The sequence below is a fragment of the Tachypleus tridentatus genome, chromosome 12 (genome assembly GCF_004210375.1).
Source record: "Tachypleus tridentatus isolate NWPU-2018 chromosome 12, ASM421037v1, whole genome shotgun sequence".
NCBI lineage: Eukaryota > Metazoa > Arthropoda > Merostomata > Xiphosura > Limulidae > Tachypleus > Tachypleus tridentatus.
In genome coordinates this window covers 30,099,995-30,117,447 of record NC_134836.1, presented here as the reverse complement: position 1 = coordinate 30,117,447, position 17,453 = coordinate 30,099,995, and the positions used below count along the sequence as shown (strand labels likewise).

The window sequence follows — 17,453 nt, the reverse complement described above, 5'->3', positions numbered from 1 at the left end:
TAAGTTTTTCCCTTGATATCTACTAACATAAAAACAAATTGATCTCCTTGCTATTATCCTTAATATTCTCAACTTACAGCACGTAACTCACACTTTATATACAAAGCCACTCCTCCCCTATCTTTACCACTCTGTCCACATTAAATAATCCATCAGAAATTTCTGTCATAAAAATAATCTACATGTAACCATATTTCAGTTATTCCTGTTACATAAAAACTGTTTATTCATACCAGTGCCCTAAAGTCATCTATTTTATTTTTTATACTTCTAACATTGAAACAATAACAATTAACCCCATTCTTATAAGTACTTTTATGTTGAGTTCCTATGCTCAGCTTTCCTCTAAATGTCAGTTTTGTTTCAGTTAGTTTGTCTTTGCCCTCACCAATATCTAGTCTTTGTTTAAAACTTCCCATACAGCTGAGTTAAAACTTTCCTACTTAACACTCCTACGAAAAGTAGGATTTGATTTAATGAAATGAAATCAAATGAAATGGCAATTTCATTTAAATACAAAATTATTAGCCTAATATTAATAACCTTTCAAGTTGCTCTGGGGCCTATTAGGCTTCACTTTTCGTAGGAGTGTTAAGTGTAAACCATCCATTCCAAAATGTTCCCTCCTCTCACTAAACTGATATCACAAGTCCAACCAGTTAATCTACTCATCCTTTCATATTAATTTCAGCCTAGCATTTAGCCCTCCTGGTCTACTAAAAATTTCATCTCTACAATTAATTCTAGGCACAATCCCTGACAAAATTATTTTATGGCCTTTACCTTGAAATGCTTTTATCAACACCTTGTAGTTGTTAATTAGCTCCTCTTACTTACTCTCCCTATGTACAGAACAAAAAGTGCATTGTTACTGGTCCCCCTCATTATATCTCTTGTTTCATCAGTTATGTCTTCCACCTATGTTCCAGGGTAGCATAATCAAACTCTTTTATCCCCCTGTTTACCCCACACACTATTATATCCACAAGCAATGAGTCATCTGTAACCTCTCAAAGCTCATAATCCATATCTTTCTCTATTTCTTTTGCTTTCCCTCGTTCCAATAGTTCCTACATAAGTAAAGGGTTGAAATCTGTTGCTCAGTAGAATAGGATCTTTACAAAAAGATTCACTTATTGTAACTCTCATACTGCCTTTTATAATTTTCTGAATTTCATTGTCAGTTTTAGCTGATGCCTCCCTTGAAGGTAAAAGTGCATAAGCTTCTCTTCAAGTCATGCTGGCATTTCCTACAGTTTCTATTTGTACTTTTCTAGTTTCTTAACTTTCGTTAGAATAACCTTCAAGTTTTTCTCTAACCAGCAAGCTATAAATATAAATTGAATATCCTCACTACTGGCTTCCTTAAAAGTGCAGAGTAGTCCAGAAATCCCTAATAAAACCCATTCATTGCACCTAACAAACTAGCAATGCATAATCCGAGTCTATTGGTTCGCGTAAAAGAACATGAAATAAAATTGTTATTATAGTTTGTTTTTAACTTTTTATATAACGCGTTACTGTGTTGAAAGTTAACTCTAAGCAGCAAAACATATGAACTGAATCGTTACTATTGGTTTAGAAAGAGGTTGTCATTCCTTGTTAGTTTTCGTAAACTTTTCGAATCTCATGCTTGTCATGTGGTTACATTTGAGTATTCTCTATTGTATTGTTGGCATGTTATAAATCATACTCTCCCATGTTGAAATAGTCTATTTCATTTTACTCTTATACATACAAAAAATCACGGTTCTTTTATTATCTATTATTAGGGAATGTAGGTTTCCCACTTGTTTCTCGGCACGTGGTTATGTTAGGCTATTCTAGCTTGTTATTGACCACATTTCCGTGCTTCTAAAGAAATCGCACTTTATTTATTATTCAGTAATAGAGGTGGTACTATTTTCTATCTAGGTTGATGCTTCAGAAAACACGCTTATCACGTTTATGTATATAGGAAATACTAATCGTATATTCTCTTGATGTGAATTTAAACGAATAAAAATCAAAGTTTTAAAATGTCGCTTAAATCCTGTAAATTTTATACCTCTACAGAAACACAAAGACAGACAGACAAACTTGAAATCATTATGTTAATATATAATAAACCTAAGGGCAGCACTTATTAACAGACCTGTAAAACATATACGAGCATAATTTTAAATTTTGCATAAAATTAAATCAAACAAGATGGTTTATTATGTTAAAGGTACAATGCAAACATTATTTTATCTTAGTTACATAAGCAACATATTATTAAACGAAACTGGAAAATAAAGGTTCTCCAGAGTGATACAGTTAAAGATCCAGCGAAAGTTTTCTTTGCTGAATACTATTATCTCACTATTCTAAGAGATGAATATATAATTACGGTTCCTTGTCTGGTGTGACATTGCTACAATTAATTATAGTGTCATGTGAGGTAGGGAGCAGTTATCCCTATCAACATTAAAAACAGGTTCACTAACGTAACTTTATTTTAGTGTGCACTTACTTTTTCATAGATAACACACGAGTGTACGTACAAAGGTGTGAATAGTTAAAACAGGTGACACTTCCACGTGGCTTTCAGTTCCTTTTCGGGTAAATAAATGAAAAGAGGTAAAGATATGTGTATAGAGCTGAATAAATATGTACTTAGAGCAGTGATACAATCGGAAAGTAATTTTTTGTTTCTAACTTTTCAAATGTTAAATACATTTTCTATCTTTTTTATTTTACTAAAGTGGTTGTTGTTTGTTATTAAGCAAATGGCTATCTGCATTCTGCCCACCACGGGTATTGGTTTGATTTGTTTTGAATTTCGCACAAAGCTACTCGAGGGCTATTTGCGCTAGCCGTCCCTAATTTAGCAGTGTAAGACTAGAGGGAAGGCAGCTAATCATCACCGCCTACCGCCAACTTTTAGGCTACTCATTTACAAACGAATAATGGGATTGAGCGTCACATTACAACGCCCCAACGGCTGAAAGGGCTAGCATGTTTGGTGTGACAGGGATTCGAACCCGCGACCCCAAGATTACGAGTCGAGTGCTTTAACCACCTTGCCATGCCGGACCACCACAGATATTGAAACCCGGGTTTTGTAGTATAAATTAGCAGACATACCACTGTACCACTGAGGGGCTTACTAAAAATGTTTTCATCTAGACGTGGTAAAATCAGTTTGGCTACTGAAATGATAGCGCCGTCTTGTGGTAGGCTAATCTATTAAAGCTAAATTTGTGTACAATGGTGAGAAGTTTGTTTGTTAAGCACAAAACTACACAATGAACTACCCAACACGAGTATCGAAACCCGAGTTTTAGTAATATAATTCGTGTTTTCTTATAGCAAAGTCACAGGGTTTCTGTTGTATTTACCAAAGGAAATCAAACCCCTTACTCTTAGTAGTACGAATGCAAGGACTTACCGCTGTCCCAGCGGAAGACAGTCATATAAGTTGGGAATGTTAGAAATATTTATTTTTTAATTTATCATTTACATTATAATATTTATTATACACACACACGTATATTTATACATATCTGCAATTCAAAAAATAGTTTTGTTGTTCGAAAGGGGTATAGTTCAACAATGTTCATTACATGGTTGAGATGTTTGTTAAATACAATATCGTTTGTTTATTATCCGCCTGGATATTGTTTAAAATAATTTTCACTTACCGTGTTGTCATTAGTGCAACATTACACAATGGGCTATCAGTTTTCTGTTCTTCGTGGGGAATCTAACATCGGATTTAAGCGTTGGAAGTTCAGAAAATTACCGCTGACTCATTGCAGATAAATATTTTATCGATATCCTTTATATTATATCAATAATCGCTATAAATATGTTGTGAAATTCAAGTAACATTTCACACTTTTATGTATCATTTTTACTTAAACTGAAATGGTGAATCAACAGTAGAGACAATTCGTGTCGGATATTATTATATAGCTATTTAAAAAAATGTAAAAAACCTTAAGAGTATTTCTTTTGCCATGTATCATAATTAAAAACTATTATTCATGTCAGAAATATTCTTAGAACAATGACGTTTAATTCAGCGGTCTCAAACCATGGATGAGTGTTTTCAGATGGATATATTTATTTTGTACGTCTCTTGTAAGTCGTTGTTAACCTTACATCCGTTCTCTTTGTTGTTAAGCTACATAAAAGGATGTTTGTGATACATCAACTAGGGGGAATCGAAAACAATCCCTCAAACTTAATGTTAAACCACCAGAAGTGGGGGCTTGTTTCTATTGATTTAATTGTAATGAATGATCTGTATACTAAAAACATTATTTTGATATTTTGCAAGTTTTCGTGCAGTTAAAACTAAGAAAACGAGAACACTTTTTTAGAGGAAACCAGTAAAAAACGAGCACAAATTATTCGTTCAGAGGGTTAAAATAAAAACCAACAGCATATTATTCCAAAGATGTGGCCAGACGATCATATTTAGCTTAGGGGAAGTTCTTGCGATGAAAGTGTTAATACAATCTCAATTTTTTTTAACTTTTTCACTTCAGATGTATGAATCATCAGATGTCGCAGGTTATGCGATGCTGCTTGTGTATGTTCGCTATATCCACGAGGCTAGTTTTGAAGAAGGTATGCTAATTTGCAAACCTTTGTCTACTTAAACAACAGGCGAAGAAATATCTAAACTGATCGATTTATTTATAGAAGAACATGAGATCCAACGGCAGCTTTGCTCAAGTATTTACACTGATGAGGTAGCAGATATCGAGACATCGAGAGTATTCACTGCTGTCTTCATCGTCATGCACTTGCAATGAAACGAATGCCAGAAGACCTAAAAGAGGTATTGGGTGATGTCATAAAAATAGTTAATTGTATAAAATCATAACAACTCAATGCGAGGATCTTCAGTTTACTCTGTGAGGATGTGGGAAGTTTGCATGAAAAGTTGCTGCTTTATACTGAAGTCCGATGACTTTCTTGGGAAAACGTACTTGCTCGGTTTTTACGAACTGCGTAAGAAGGTAGGTTTCTTTTTATCTGAATACCATTTTGAACTTGCCTACAAATTAAGGAACAAATGCTGGATACAGAAACTGGCTCACCTTTTGGACTTATTTGCCTATTTAAATGAATTGAGCGCTACAATGTAGGGTACCAGGGTAACATCCTTCAAAGCTCAGAGTAAAATGGAAGCGCTTCAACGTAAGCTGAAACTATGGGGTGAATGTATACTTATGGAATAACTTGATTGATTCGAAAATCTCGGTGATTTTTTTACTTATTAATGAAATTTCTTTAAGTGAAGATGCAAAAGTTTCAGTCTTACAGTACAAATCTGATTTGTGTACAACTACTGGGAAGTACGTCCTTTTTCATTTAGAAAAATTACTGTGGATTACAATTCCTTTTGTTGACTCTGCAAATACCAACAATTTGCCTCTGAAAGAGAAAGAACAGCTTATAGAAATTTCAACTGATTACACCCTAAAAACAAAATTTCAACAGGGAGAAATTACACAATTTTGGATTCAAATGGCCATGGAATATCCTGAAATAAGTAACAGAGCTTTGAAAATTTTGATGCGTTTTCAATAACACATCTTTGTGAGCAAACATTTTCACCGTATAGAGACACAAAGACCAAATTCAAAAACAGGTTAAATATTGAAGATGATTTGCGCTTACAAGTAACAACCATAACTCCAAATATTGAACTACTTTGTGAACAAAAGCAAACCCATCCGAGCCACTAATAAATAAATAAGCACATTGTACATTTACCAATATAAATTTTACAAGCAGAAATATTTGAAGAAGTAGAAGTCATCTTTAAATATTCATATTTTAATAACTTAATATTCTAAAAGTTTGAAGTAAACTTTATCTGGTGCTAGTGACCAATTGTTTCTATTTTTAGTGTATTTTTTTTACTAAGGCTCCGCAATGTTTCTTTTTTCTGATATAGAGCTCCCCTGTTCTAAAAAGTTTGGGAAACCCTGGGTTAAGGTACTTAAAAGATAAAAACACGTTGATGAGATATTATGTACTTTTCATTTTACTGATAAAAATTAATATATTAATAAAGAGTTTAAAACTCTCTCCAATACTACGTGAGATCCTGGAACGAGGTGTGTTCATGTGCTGAATTTTGAAACAAAAATTTGAGGTTGAATTCTGTTTTTATTACGGTCTATATAAAGGTTGAAACGTTTTTGTTTATATTATAAAAAATGTTAGTTATTAGGCACAAATTTTCAAAATGCTTTATCTATTTTATATCCTCGAAAGGATCTAATTCTGGATTTTAGTTTGCTAAATGCTTGCTTATTGCAGCTGGTCTTCTCAGTTAGTAGAAATATTATCGAGTAAAGTTCAAAGCCCATACGTGTTTTGTAATTAAAAATATTTTGTTGGCTATTAAATAAGAAGCCATACAATATTCTGTTTTCACTGCATCCACTGTAGGAATGGAACTTCTAATTTAAAAACTCTTGTTGGTTCTGTATTCTTCATTTAACACAATTAAAAACAAATAATGTTTACCGGTTTCTTACGCTTAACGATTTTAAAACTTTTATTGTCTATTAAGCACAAAGCTGCATAATGGTATATTTTTGTTCTGTACCCAATCTATGGATCAAGCTTCAAATTTTAGTGTACTAAGTTTTGTTTGTTTACTCTTGCTGATGTATTCAGTTAACACACCTAATAAAAAAACCGTTAATTAGTTCTATGCACTTTGCGATTCCAAAAGTAATCTCATTTTTATCACCATCTTCGAACAAATTAGCCATTTTATTAGTTAGGAGGCCTGTTTTCTCCACGTTATCAACACTGGTGTACTTAGCCCTTACATTACTGATGGATTAACGACATTTACGGTAACTGATCGTTAAGAACACTGCTTACAAACAGCCCTCTGTCTCGGAACTGTAAACTGTATTTGTATTTTTTATAGCTAGAAAATACCTTGTGAAGAGTTTAGTAGTCTAGATCGTTACGATGGACCGCGATTTGTTTATAGAAGAGTATCCAGTGAGAAACAGGTAACAGGAGCGCTGCCTTCTTTTTCAGAACATATGTTTATTTTTTAGTCGCGGCTGAGCGTCTCATAGAATAATTATAAGTTTTTGTTTTGCTTTATCAAGTACAAACTTTTAGCTCATAGTTCTGTTATCTATTGATCGATTTGAGGTTTAATTACACAGGTTTGTGAGATTAATTTATTATAATCTTGCCTAAAACCGTAATCTGAGGGTAGCTGGTTCGCATCCCCGTCGCGCCAAACATGCTCGCCATCCTAGCCGTGGGGGCGTTATAATGTTATGGTCAATCCCATTATTCGTTGGTAAAAGAGTAGCCCAAGAGTTGGCGGTGGGTGGTGATGACTAGCTGCCTTCCCTCTAGTCTTACACTGCTAAATTAGGGACGGCTAGCACAGATAGCCCTCGAGTAGCTTTGAGACAAATTCAAAAACAAACAAACAAACTTGCCTAAAACAATTTCAAGCGTAGCTACTATCGAGGGTTCCCTTTTTTTTTGTGTTTACTTGACGAATGGGCCAGTAGGTAGAGTTTAACTCAGCTCGTACCGAATTGGACGATGAATTATGATGTAAAACTGTTATTCTTGAAACCTGCTACAATATATTAAGGAAAAGTAGATATACAAAATTCAGCAAAAATCTGCTACAAGATATTAAGGATAATACGGTGTACAGAAATCAGTGAAAACATCAAATTTATTTGCTACCATGAAACAAAGAAATGCTATTGTAAGAACATCAGATGTAATTATAAACATGTTTATAAGACATCATACGTTTGCGTCTTTGTTTGATTTAGCACAAAGATACATAATAGACCATCTGTTCTCTGCCCATCACGGGAATTGAACCTCGGATCTTAGCGTTTTAAGTCTGTAAATATTTCTTTTGTCAACGACATTAGGCACCAAATACTTAAGTTCTTAATCATACTAAATAAACGCCAAACTCTAGAATTAACGATTCAATCTGTTACTGGTTACCTAAAGTTTTTGTACTAACCTGTTTTTGGGCCCAGAAATTTTGTTGTTTACAGTGTCCCTAATAACACATTAATAATACAAATATGCAAATAAAAACAAAAATACCGTTATCAATATGACGATTAATTCCACTAATTATTGTTGGTTTGCAATGTATTTAACGTAGAAAATTACTGTTTCCAACCAGTAAGGTGTAGAATTGAACTCCGCCAGTAGAGAACAGTGTGTAAACAATACTGTATCTCAGGAATTAATAACAATTTGTTATTGGATTTCTTTATTTTTCGCACCACCTTGCTGACAGTAATAAAATAAATATTGTCTAAGAAAATTATTTTTTTACCTGATTCGTTTGGGTCACGCTGGAGCATTACCATAGAAACCTGGTGTTGAGAATTTTCCCCACGGCTTTCTGTCAAAATAGATCTTAAATTAGTTTAAATTATCGTTTTTATTTCAATTCCAAATAACTGACTTCAAATATATATATATATGATTGCATCAATCAATAACATTTCGTTTTGCAAATAAATTCTTTATATATTACGGCTATAATATCCATAATAAAATACTGTTTTAAAACAAAAATTAACACGACGTAAACGTCGTTGCTTTTGTATCCAAACGATGATTATTTGTAATAATATTAACTGTTACGAAATACAGATTAAGAATTCCAGTGAATTATACGTTACATTTAAATAACTGTAGTGATCAAAGTCTTAGGTTTTATTGACTGAAATCAAATACACGTTAGGATTTAATGACGGAAATGAAATACATATAAAGACGTAATGACTGAAATAAAACACCCTCAAGAGGTGAAAAACTGTAACAGAATACTTTTTAATAATTTAAAAGCTGAAAAAAAAGATATAACCTAAAATTAGCTGTCACTTTTATAACACAATGACAACTACGCGTTGTCATCCAGAGTTTTTGGCAATATCATGTCTCAGACCTCGAACCCTTCGATATTACATCATTATTTGACCAATTTTTAAAGACATTTTCTTAAAGCTACCAATAATCGTTGGTGTGTATAGTTAACCCTGGTGGCTAGTCTTTGAATTACGTGAGAGCATCCTGAAACGCTATATATTAAGCCTTACTCAGCCATTATGAGCAAAGCTAAATATCAGCGCTTCAGAATTTTCTGCAAGTTAGAGGTAATATCCTCAAATGTTGTTTTTTGAAAGATAAAGTTACTTTAATACTTGCTATTAATGTAATCCTTTTCTTAGTTATGAGCTCGATTGATTTTTGTAAGAGGTTTTAATACAATAAGCACCCGACTGTAAAAACGGTGTAGTAGCTAAAAAAGTGCCTACTGTGAATTATTAAGCTACAAAAAATGCTTGAGAAATATTAAATTTGTCTTTACGAAAGTTCCATTTTAACGATTATTTTTATACACGTATAAAAACAGTAAGTAAAACTACCTGTGTAAGATGCATATTATTTTTCGGAGATTTTTTTTTCTAAATCTTGAACAGCCTTGAAACTTTCTGTATTCACATTAAATTTGTCTTGGTTTTAAAACTAATTTTACCACTAATAGTATGAGTTAGTTCTAGATATAGAGGTTGGAACTTCTTTGAATGAGCACAACATTCGACTGGCCTAACTGTTAATATTGTTACAGGTATTTAATAATGAGGAAATATCTGTTGCTGAAATTATATGCGAAGCCTTTTCCTCCGGACAACATTTGGAGACGTCAAAAGATGGATAGCCGAAAAATAGTCTTATGGTTGTCTTTTTAAGTGCTCTGTAAATCGTGGAAAATCGAACCTCAGATTTTAGCTTTGTAAGTTCATAGATTTAGTGTTAATCCACAAAAGTACCATTCAAGTTGAATATATTACAACTATTTCTAAATATACTTTGGTCTACTGATGGACAAAAATATATGTTGACATCGTTATTATTAGTATCTCTAACCTGAATGGTGTTTTACATGCATAGGGTGAAAGGTCAAGTCAGAGACCTTAAGGATCAAGCAAAACCATCCCTAATTTTCAATTACTGACCAAGGTGAGGGGACAACTTGTCAGAAGTAACCATTTAACTGGTTTGCAGGTCTGCTTTTTTTCACATTAGCAACACAATGACGCATCACAAGTGAAAGTGTGGAGCTATTCAGCGGCTTATCATGTGGTCCCCTGTTGGTACACTGGTAAATCTACGGATTTTCAATGCTAAAATCAAGAGTTCTATTCCCCTTGATGGACACAGCAGATAGCCCAATGTCGCTTTCTTTTAGAAAACACACACAATTATCATGGGCTCGAAACGTGGACCTTTCATTATCCGTTCAGCTCACCAGCTTACTCATTTTATTTATGTTCGGTTTAAAAAAAAACACTTAAAAATATACGTTTATTTTCTTCCATTCTTAAACGATACTTTTCTCATCACAATTGATTATGTCATTAGAAACTGCATTATCAAGCTAAAAAAAGTTCAAGTTAATCATTTCTAAATTTAGGTATATTGGACTAAGGGAAGAATGCATTCAGGTTTTATTCTAAAACAAACACATCTCATAAACGTTTACGAAAGTTGATTTACAGCTAACAAGTTTTTCCGTATTTGACCTTCTTCTTTCTTGTACAGGGTCCGGCATGTTCAGATGGTTAAGGTACTCGACTCGTAGTCTGAGGGTCGCGGGTTTGCATCCCCGTCACACGAAACATGTTCGCCCTTTCAGCCGTGGAGGCGTTATAATGTGACGGTCAATCCTACTATTCGTTGGTAAAAGAGTAGCTCAAGAGTTGGCGGTGGGTGGTGATGACTAGCTGCCTTCCCTTTAGTCTTACACTGCTAAATTTGGGACGGCTATCGCAGATAGCCCTCGCGTAGCTTTCCGCGAAATTCAAAACAAACCAATTTTTCTTGTACTGTTACCCTAATATTGTTATGCCCATATTGTTACTTTATTTTGTTCTTATTTGAACATTGTTATTTTCAAACTGATCTGGTTATTAGCATCCTTTAGAAAGATAAGTTATGGACATTTACCAATTTTTAGATACAATTACTTTTTACAAAATTTCCCAAAAGCTGCCAATAATCATTAATGTACCTAATGTTTGTACCTAAGTATTGGCGATTAATCACTATAGCACGAGAAAAGCTTTCAGTTTGTTTATTTTCAACTGATCTGTTTAAAGAGTTTTCTACTTTCACATATTGTTTGGATAATGTAATCGGATAATAAGTAACGAGTTAATAAACATATTTTAGTTTGTTTTCAATATCGTCGATTATTACAAGGCTAGTTAACTATATTGTGTTTTAAGTTACTTCCTACGATAACTGAGTAAGACAGTTACTTTAGATGATAAACTTTATCTTGTTTGGTAAATAAAGTTATTTTGTAGGTTGTGTGTTACTAGATAATGTTTGGTAAATAAAGTTATTTTGTAGGAGGTTTGTTACTAGATAATGTTTGGTAAATAAAGTTATTTTGTAGGAGGTTTGTTACTAGATAATGTTTGGTAAATAAAGTTATGTTGTAGGAGGTTTGTTACTAGGAGGTTTGTTACTAGATAATGTTTGGTAAATAAAGTTATTTTGTAGGAGGTTTGTTACTAGATAATGTTTGGTAAATAAAGTTATTTTGTAGGAGGTTTGTTACTAGATAATGTTTGGTAAATAAAGTTATTTTGTAGGAGGTTGTGTGTTACTAGATAATGTTTGGTAAATAAAGTTTGGCAAATAAAGTTTGTTGTAGGAGGTTTGTTACTAGATAAGATGTTTGGTAAATAAAGTTATTTTGTAGGAGGTTTGTTACTAGATAATGTTTGGTAAATAAAGTTATTTTGTAGGAGGTTTGTTACTAGATAATGTTTGGTAAATAAAGTTATTTTGTAGGAGGTTTGTTACTAGATAATGTTTGGTAAATAAAGATTATTTTTTTGTAGGAGGTTTGTTACTAGATAATGTTTGGTAAATAAAGTTATTTTGTAGGAGATTTGTTACTAGATAATGTTTGGTAAATAAAGTTATTTTGTAGGAGGTTTGTTACTAGATAATGTTTGGTAAATAAAGTTATTTTATAGGAGATTTGTTACTAGATAATGTTTGGTAAATAAAGCTCTCTTGTACATTGTGTGTTAACAGATACTGTTTGGCAAATAAAGTTATTTTGGAGGTTGTGTGCTACTATATAACGTTTGGTAAATAAAGTTCTATACGAATTTGTTAAGTGGATATGTTGTCTAATGCGAGAGAAGTTTTGATAAAAGTTACATACTACAACCATCTTTCTCTGTATTATCTTGTTTTGATTGATGAATGTTTTATTTTTGTGTTTGATTTGTTATGAATGTGATAATTTATCAAACATGAAAAACATTGTGCCAGGAGGCCAAACTATATAAATTACTAATTTTAGAGAATATAAAATCTATATTATGGTTCATGTATTTCACTTTCGAAAGATTAACGTTTTTGTCGGTGGTGTAATTAAGTGATTTATATATAAGGGGAGTTGAGTGACGTCATAAACGTTATTTGGGCTTCCAGTAAGTGTTTTTGTATATTTTTAATGTACTGTTACGTATTTAATGTACGATATAACACGGGTGCAAACAAGAGCATTATGTGAAAAAAACATGTGTTATGAATGTTCAAGAAAACTGTACTTAAGTGATTTGTACTAAAGAAGATAATTAGTCAACACCACCAAATTTCAGCTCGTGGACTAATCCAGTTTAACAGTGGGATTTGACTATCACTCTCTTAATGCATCAACAGTTCCATAGGGCGGATCTACATTTCTTGAAACAGTAATGGGTTGCAAATCAGGAGAGGCTTCTCAACTACCAAACCCAAGAAGAGTTACTAGCATACTAGGTCAAAAGTTATTTCTTACCGTTACGATTAGCATCCACATCGTCAATTCTGATGTTCTCTCTTTCAGGAGCTGATGCCCTTCGTTCAGTCCACCCAGTTTCTGTTCTAGGGAGGTCAAGAGAATGGGTGCTGCGAGTTTTGCTTTGGGTCATGGGCTGTACGCTTAACTGGTTTTCTGGTACAGGGAGTTGAGGAAGAGTTCTTCCTGTACTGTTTCTTCTTGGAAAAGGATCCTCTTTAATACAGAGACTGGCTGTGAGAGGAGGTCCACATATTGATCTTTTATAATCAACGACCGAATCTACCAGTACACAAGGAATACTTCTCCTAAAGGTCGGAACTGATGGATTGAAAATATGCCCATCACCCATTGAACATGACTTGTCTGAAGAAAAAAGGAATTTATCATCAGGGGGTGGAGAATCTTTGACTATTTTCGATGAACTGAAAAATCTTTCTTTTTCAATACATGGAACACTACATTGTTTTAGATCATTTTGTTTGCTTCTGGTACTTTGAACTGCAAGTTTTCCACTACTCTGATAACCACCAAAAGTTGCTCTGTGACCACTTTCATCACTCTGTGTAGATACATTTCCACTGGCGTCACTCATGTCCGAACTTTCAGAACTAAATCTCCTTAGATACAAAGCAGTTTCGGACGCAATTTGTCGGAGCGATTTTTCTGTAGGTCTAAGCAATCGTAAATTCTGATGACGTTTTGACGTATTTTTAAAGTCATAACTCTCGTGGGTATCTCCAGATTCGAGGGATGCTGTTACGTTTGTGTTCAGTGGTTGGTTGTTTCGATAATAGAGCGGATCCGAATCTGGTTCTTCAATGCAAAACTTCTGACGCTGGAATTTAAAGCGTCTTTTGATCCTATTTCTACGTCTTCGTTCTTCCACTTCAATATCAGAATATTCCCCCAAAGAACTCTCAGAAGCAGAGGAGTCGGTTTGCTGTTCAACAAGGTCTGTGTGGGCCACATGTGTTGTCCGATGTGAGGCGGCAGGTGCTTTTGTTTGAGAAAAAAGACTATGACTCAACAACTTCGATCGTATCGCGTCATTAGTCGACTCTGGAGTTGATCGGCGATCACTCGGAGTTTCGAATGACAGATATTGTTCTCGGGCATGTTTCTCCGGAGATAACGGCGCATTAGGAAGTTTTCCCCTTTTTTTCATCGTTTTTGGTACATCAGTAGAGCTTTGTTTCTTAAGTGGAGAATTACCATTGTTTACTTTGAAAATATTCTGTCTCTTGTGATCGTCTCCTGTCGCGCACCTCTTTGATTTTTCTTTACTTCTTACTTCAGCCGTTCGACCAGCACTTAACACTTTGAAATCCTCAATGACGGCTTGTGCATTGTCATCACTAATTAATCTACTAGATTTAGCACCGTACCTTCTGTCCGAATTAAAACTAGGTATAGAATTCTTTTGGTTTCCTTGGCTTGTTTTCTGTACCTACAAATATTGATTCAAGTGTTCAATTCAAAAACTAAAAAAAGAAAAAGAAAAACCCTGAAGAATATCCATAACTGACTCTGTAAAATTTATTAATAAAGGTAGAACGAAGCAGTTATGATTAATATAAAAATTAATCAGTAAGGGAATATATTTGCGACTTTTTAAAGTATTGTTTCTAATGATTCGAAAGCTATATGATGTTGATAAGCAGATAACGTCTCTGAATGATTAATAAACCTTCTGTAAACAATAATGGCGAAAATGATTACAAATCATGGTTCTGTAAGCATTAAAATTGAGACTTTAAGTTTAATAATTATCAATAAATTGGGAACCATTTTAAACCTAAAATACATAAAATCACAGTTTTTAATGCAATGTTTAGTGGATGACAAAATTGTGTGAATATTTATTATGCATGTAACTTACGGGTTTCTATTTGTACTTCGTTTAAAAAAGCAGTTGGTTTCAGTAAGCTTGTGTTAAGTTTCCTAAAGAAGAAACTAGTACCAGTAAAGTTGCGCTAAGTTTCATGAAGAAGAAACTGATTAATAGTAAGGTCGTGTTAAATTTCCTAAAGACAAAACAAGTATCTGTTTTCTACAAAAAAAGTGAATTTTTCTCAATATCTGTAAATGATGTTACCATACGACGAACTGACGGAACACGATTCATGCCTGAACCTGGCGGAGGTTCTACACCTAAACGATCTTGTCCCTGCCTTCTTCTACAGAAACTACACTTCCACTCCTACAAGAAAGCAGAAAAAATAAGATGTGTTTTAAACAGTCTGTTTATTTTTAAGTAAAAAACGGTTTCGGTTGTTTGTAGCTAAGCACAAAGATACTACCGGTAAAAGTCAGCGGTTTGTCGGCGGACATATAAACATTATTTTTCTTACTCATTACTCAACTTCAAATTTTTGGATACATTATTTAAGATTTTGAAATTTGAAATACTGTTTAGTGTTACAAGCTACATGAGTTACATCCCTAGCAGGTCAAGAATTAAATTAATGAACCAAAAGCGTTAAAACCCGAGGTTCCATTCTCCATGACGAACAGGTCATAGACGGCCTAATGTGTAGCTTTGCGCTAAGAAAATAACAAACGAACAGGCCACTAACGAGACGTTGAATTCATTTTACCTAAAGGTTTGATCTGGCATGGCCAGGTAGTCAAGGCACTTGACTCGTGAACCAAGGGTCGAGGGTTAGAATCTCCGTCACACCAAACATGCTCGCCATTTCAGCCATGGGGGCGTTATAATGTGACTGTCAATCCAACTATTCGTTAGTAAAATAGTAGCCCAAAAGTTGACAGTGGGTGTTGATGACTAGCTGCCTTCTCTCTAGTCTTACACTGTTAAATTAGGGACGGCTAACGCAGATAGTCCTCGCGTAGCTTTGCGCGAATTTCAAATCAAAACTCAGACCTAAATGTTTGATAAAGATCACTGTTATAACAGGTACCACTGATAAGTAATATCGTAATTAGTGCGTCATCCCATTTGTTATTAAAGTGTAACATACTCCTCTTTTTATTTTCTCAAAACAAATAACATAGTGTAAGTTCCATAGGCGTATAAACGACTTAAGGTTACGATCATATCATTCAAATGATCTCACGTCAAACTCCATGATGATGTTTTTGTTATACGGCAATGGTTTGTTTGTCTCGGGTTATTCGTGGTAGCTATCCCTAATTTTAAACTGATACGTTAGAGGTAAATAACATCCATTGTTGAGAAACTCTAATCGAATATTGAGATTTGACAACCACTTTATGACGCACCCACGACAACAAAGAGTGGTGGTTGATTTTGCGACAACATGTTGCGAACCATAGATCCTTGACTCTATAGTCTGGCTGCTAACTTCAAGCTCACTGCCAAACCCAATGTAAATATTACTGAAAACAAATCCTATTAGTTCATGACACAAAAATAAACACATCATTTTTATCATCACATAAAGGGCATGGAACAGCCTAATGGTTAAGAGGTTCGCTCAGTAACATGAGGATCGATAGATTAATGTTGTCGCTGAGATGATATAACGTGGCAGTCAATCCCACTCTTTGTTATCTATGATTATTGAAAGAGCTGGTAGTGGGAGATGAATAGCTGTCTTCCCTCTAGTCTACTAGTTCATAAATACGGAGTTAGGGCAGATAGTCCCTTAGTAGCTTGACGTGAAATTCCACAAATAATAAATAAAAGTTGTAGTTTTTCTTTTACTCTGGTGTCGTTGGGTTAAACTATTATGTATAAATACGCCTTATAAAATAGTATCTTACCTTAGATGGGTCACTATGGTCTCTAGAGTAAGAGGCACAATCTTCACAAACAAATTGACCACATTCATCACACTGGTGGCTCTCTTCAGTAGACAACATGTTTTTCCGACATATTCGGCAACTGTCTCTTGACGTGATTCCTTGAACAATAGGATTATTTTGCCTAGGTAGGATTTAAGTAAGCACAGAAGACAATTCTTTAATAATTAAACATAATGGGATATCTGTGTTGTGTCCAGACTTTAACATTATAAGCCTCGATCTTAGTGTCAATCCGAAATAAAGAAAAATAAAGTGTTTCCTTCAGATGTTAATCTTCTGTGAGTCAGCGGTATGTATACAGATTTATAATTTTACAATCTGGGGCTCGATTACCTATGACAGACAAAACGCGAATAACCTATTGTATAGTTCTGCGGTAAAACCAACAAACGTTTTGATAACAGTTTATAAAAATTCAAATTATTATTGTGGTTTTTTCGCTGGAATTATACGGATATCAAATAATATTGTTTTGTTAGTACTATTGTTTTTGTATTAAAAGTTAAATATTAAAACCAAAGAAATGGTATTCAATATAAGATAGATAATGTCCAGCTAGTTTCAACTCTTGCAAATGAAAGAAACTCATAAACTATTTCATTCGAATTTATTTACGTCATATTCTCACACTTTTTTTCATGTACACAATTTACATTGTATAATCTGTAAAATTTATCTTATATTTATATGTAAAAACGGCTCGTTTGGGTTGAGAAAATATTTTACATAGAAGAGCAAACAACCCAAACGAGCCGTTTTTACATATAAATTTCTCAAC

The 17,453-nt window shown here is 33.9% G+C and overlaps 1 protein-coding gene across 1 annotated transcript in view; it reads right to left on the bottom strand.

The window, feature by feature from the left end:
- The window catches only part of LOC143234727 (regulating synaptic membrane exocytosis protein 2-like), a 56,376-nt gene extending 41,224 nt beyond the window's left edge, over positions 1-15,152 (bottom strand). The window contains exons 1-3 of the mRNA XM_076472287.1: positions 14,982-15,152; positions 12,884-14,333; positions 8,345-8,413 (exon numbers count right to left, since the gene is read on the bottom strand). Of these exons, the coding sequence (XP_076328402.1) occupies positions 8,345-8,413; positions 12,884-14,333; positions 14,982-15,011 (1,549 nt within the window). The 5' untranslated portion in view covers positions 15,012-15,152. The remainder of the gene's footprint in view (positions 1-8,344; positions 8,414-12,883; positions 14,334-14,981) is intronic.
- Positions 15,153-17,453: the final 2,301 nt, after the last annotated feature.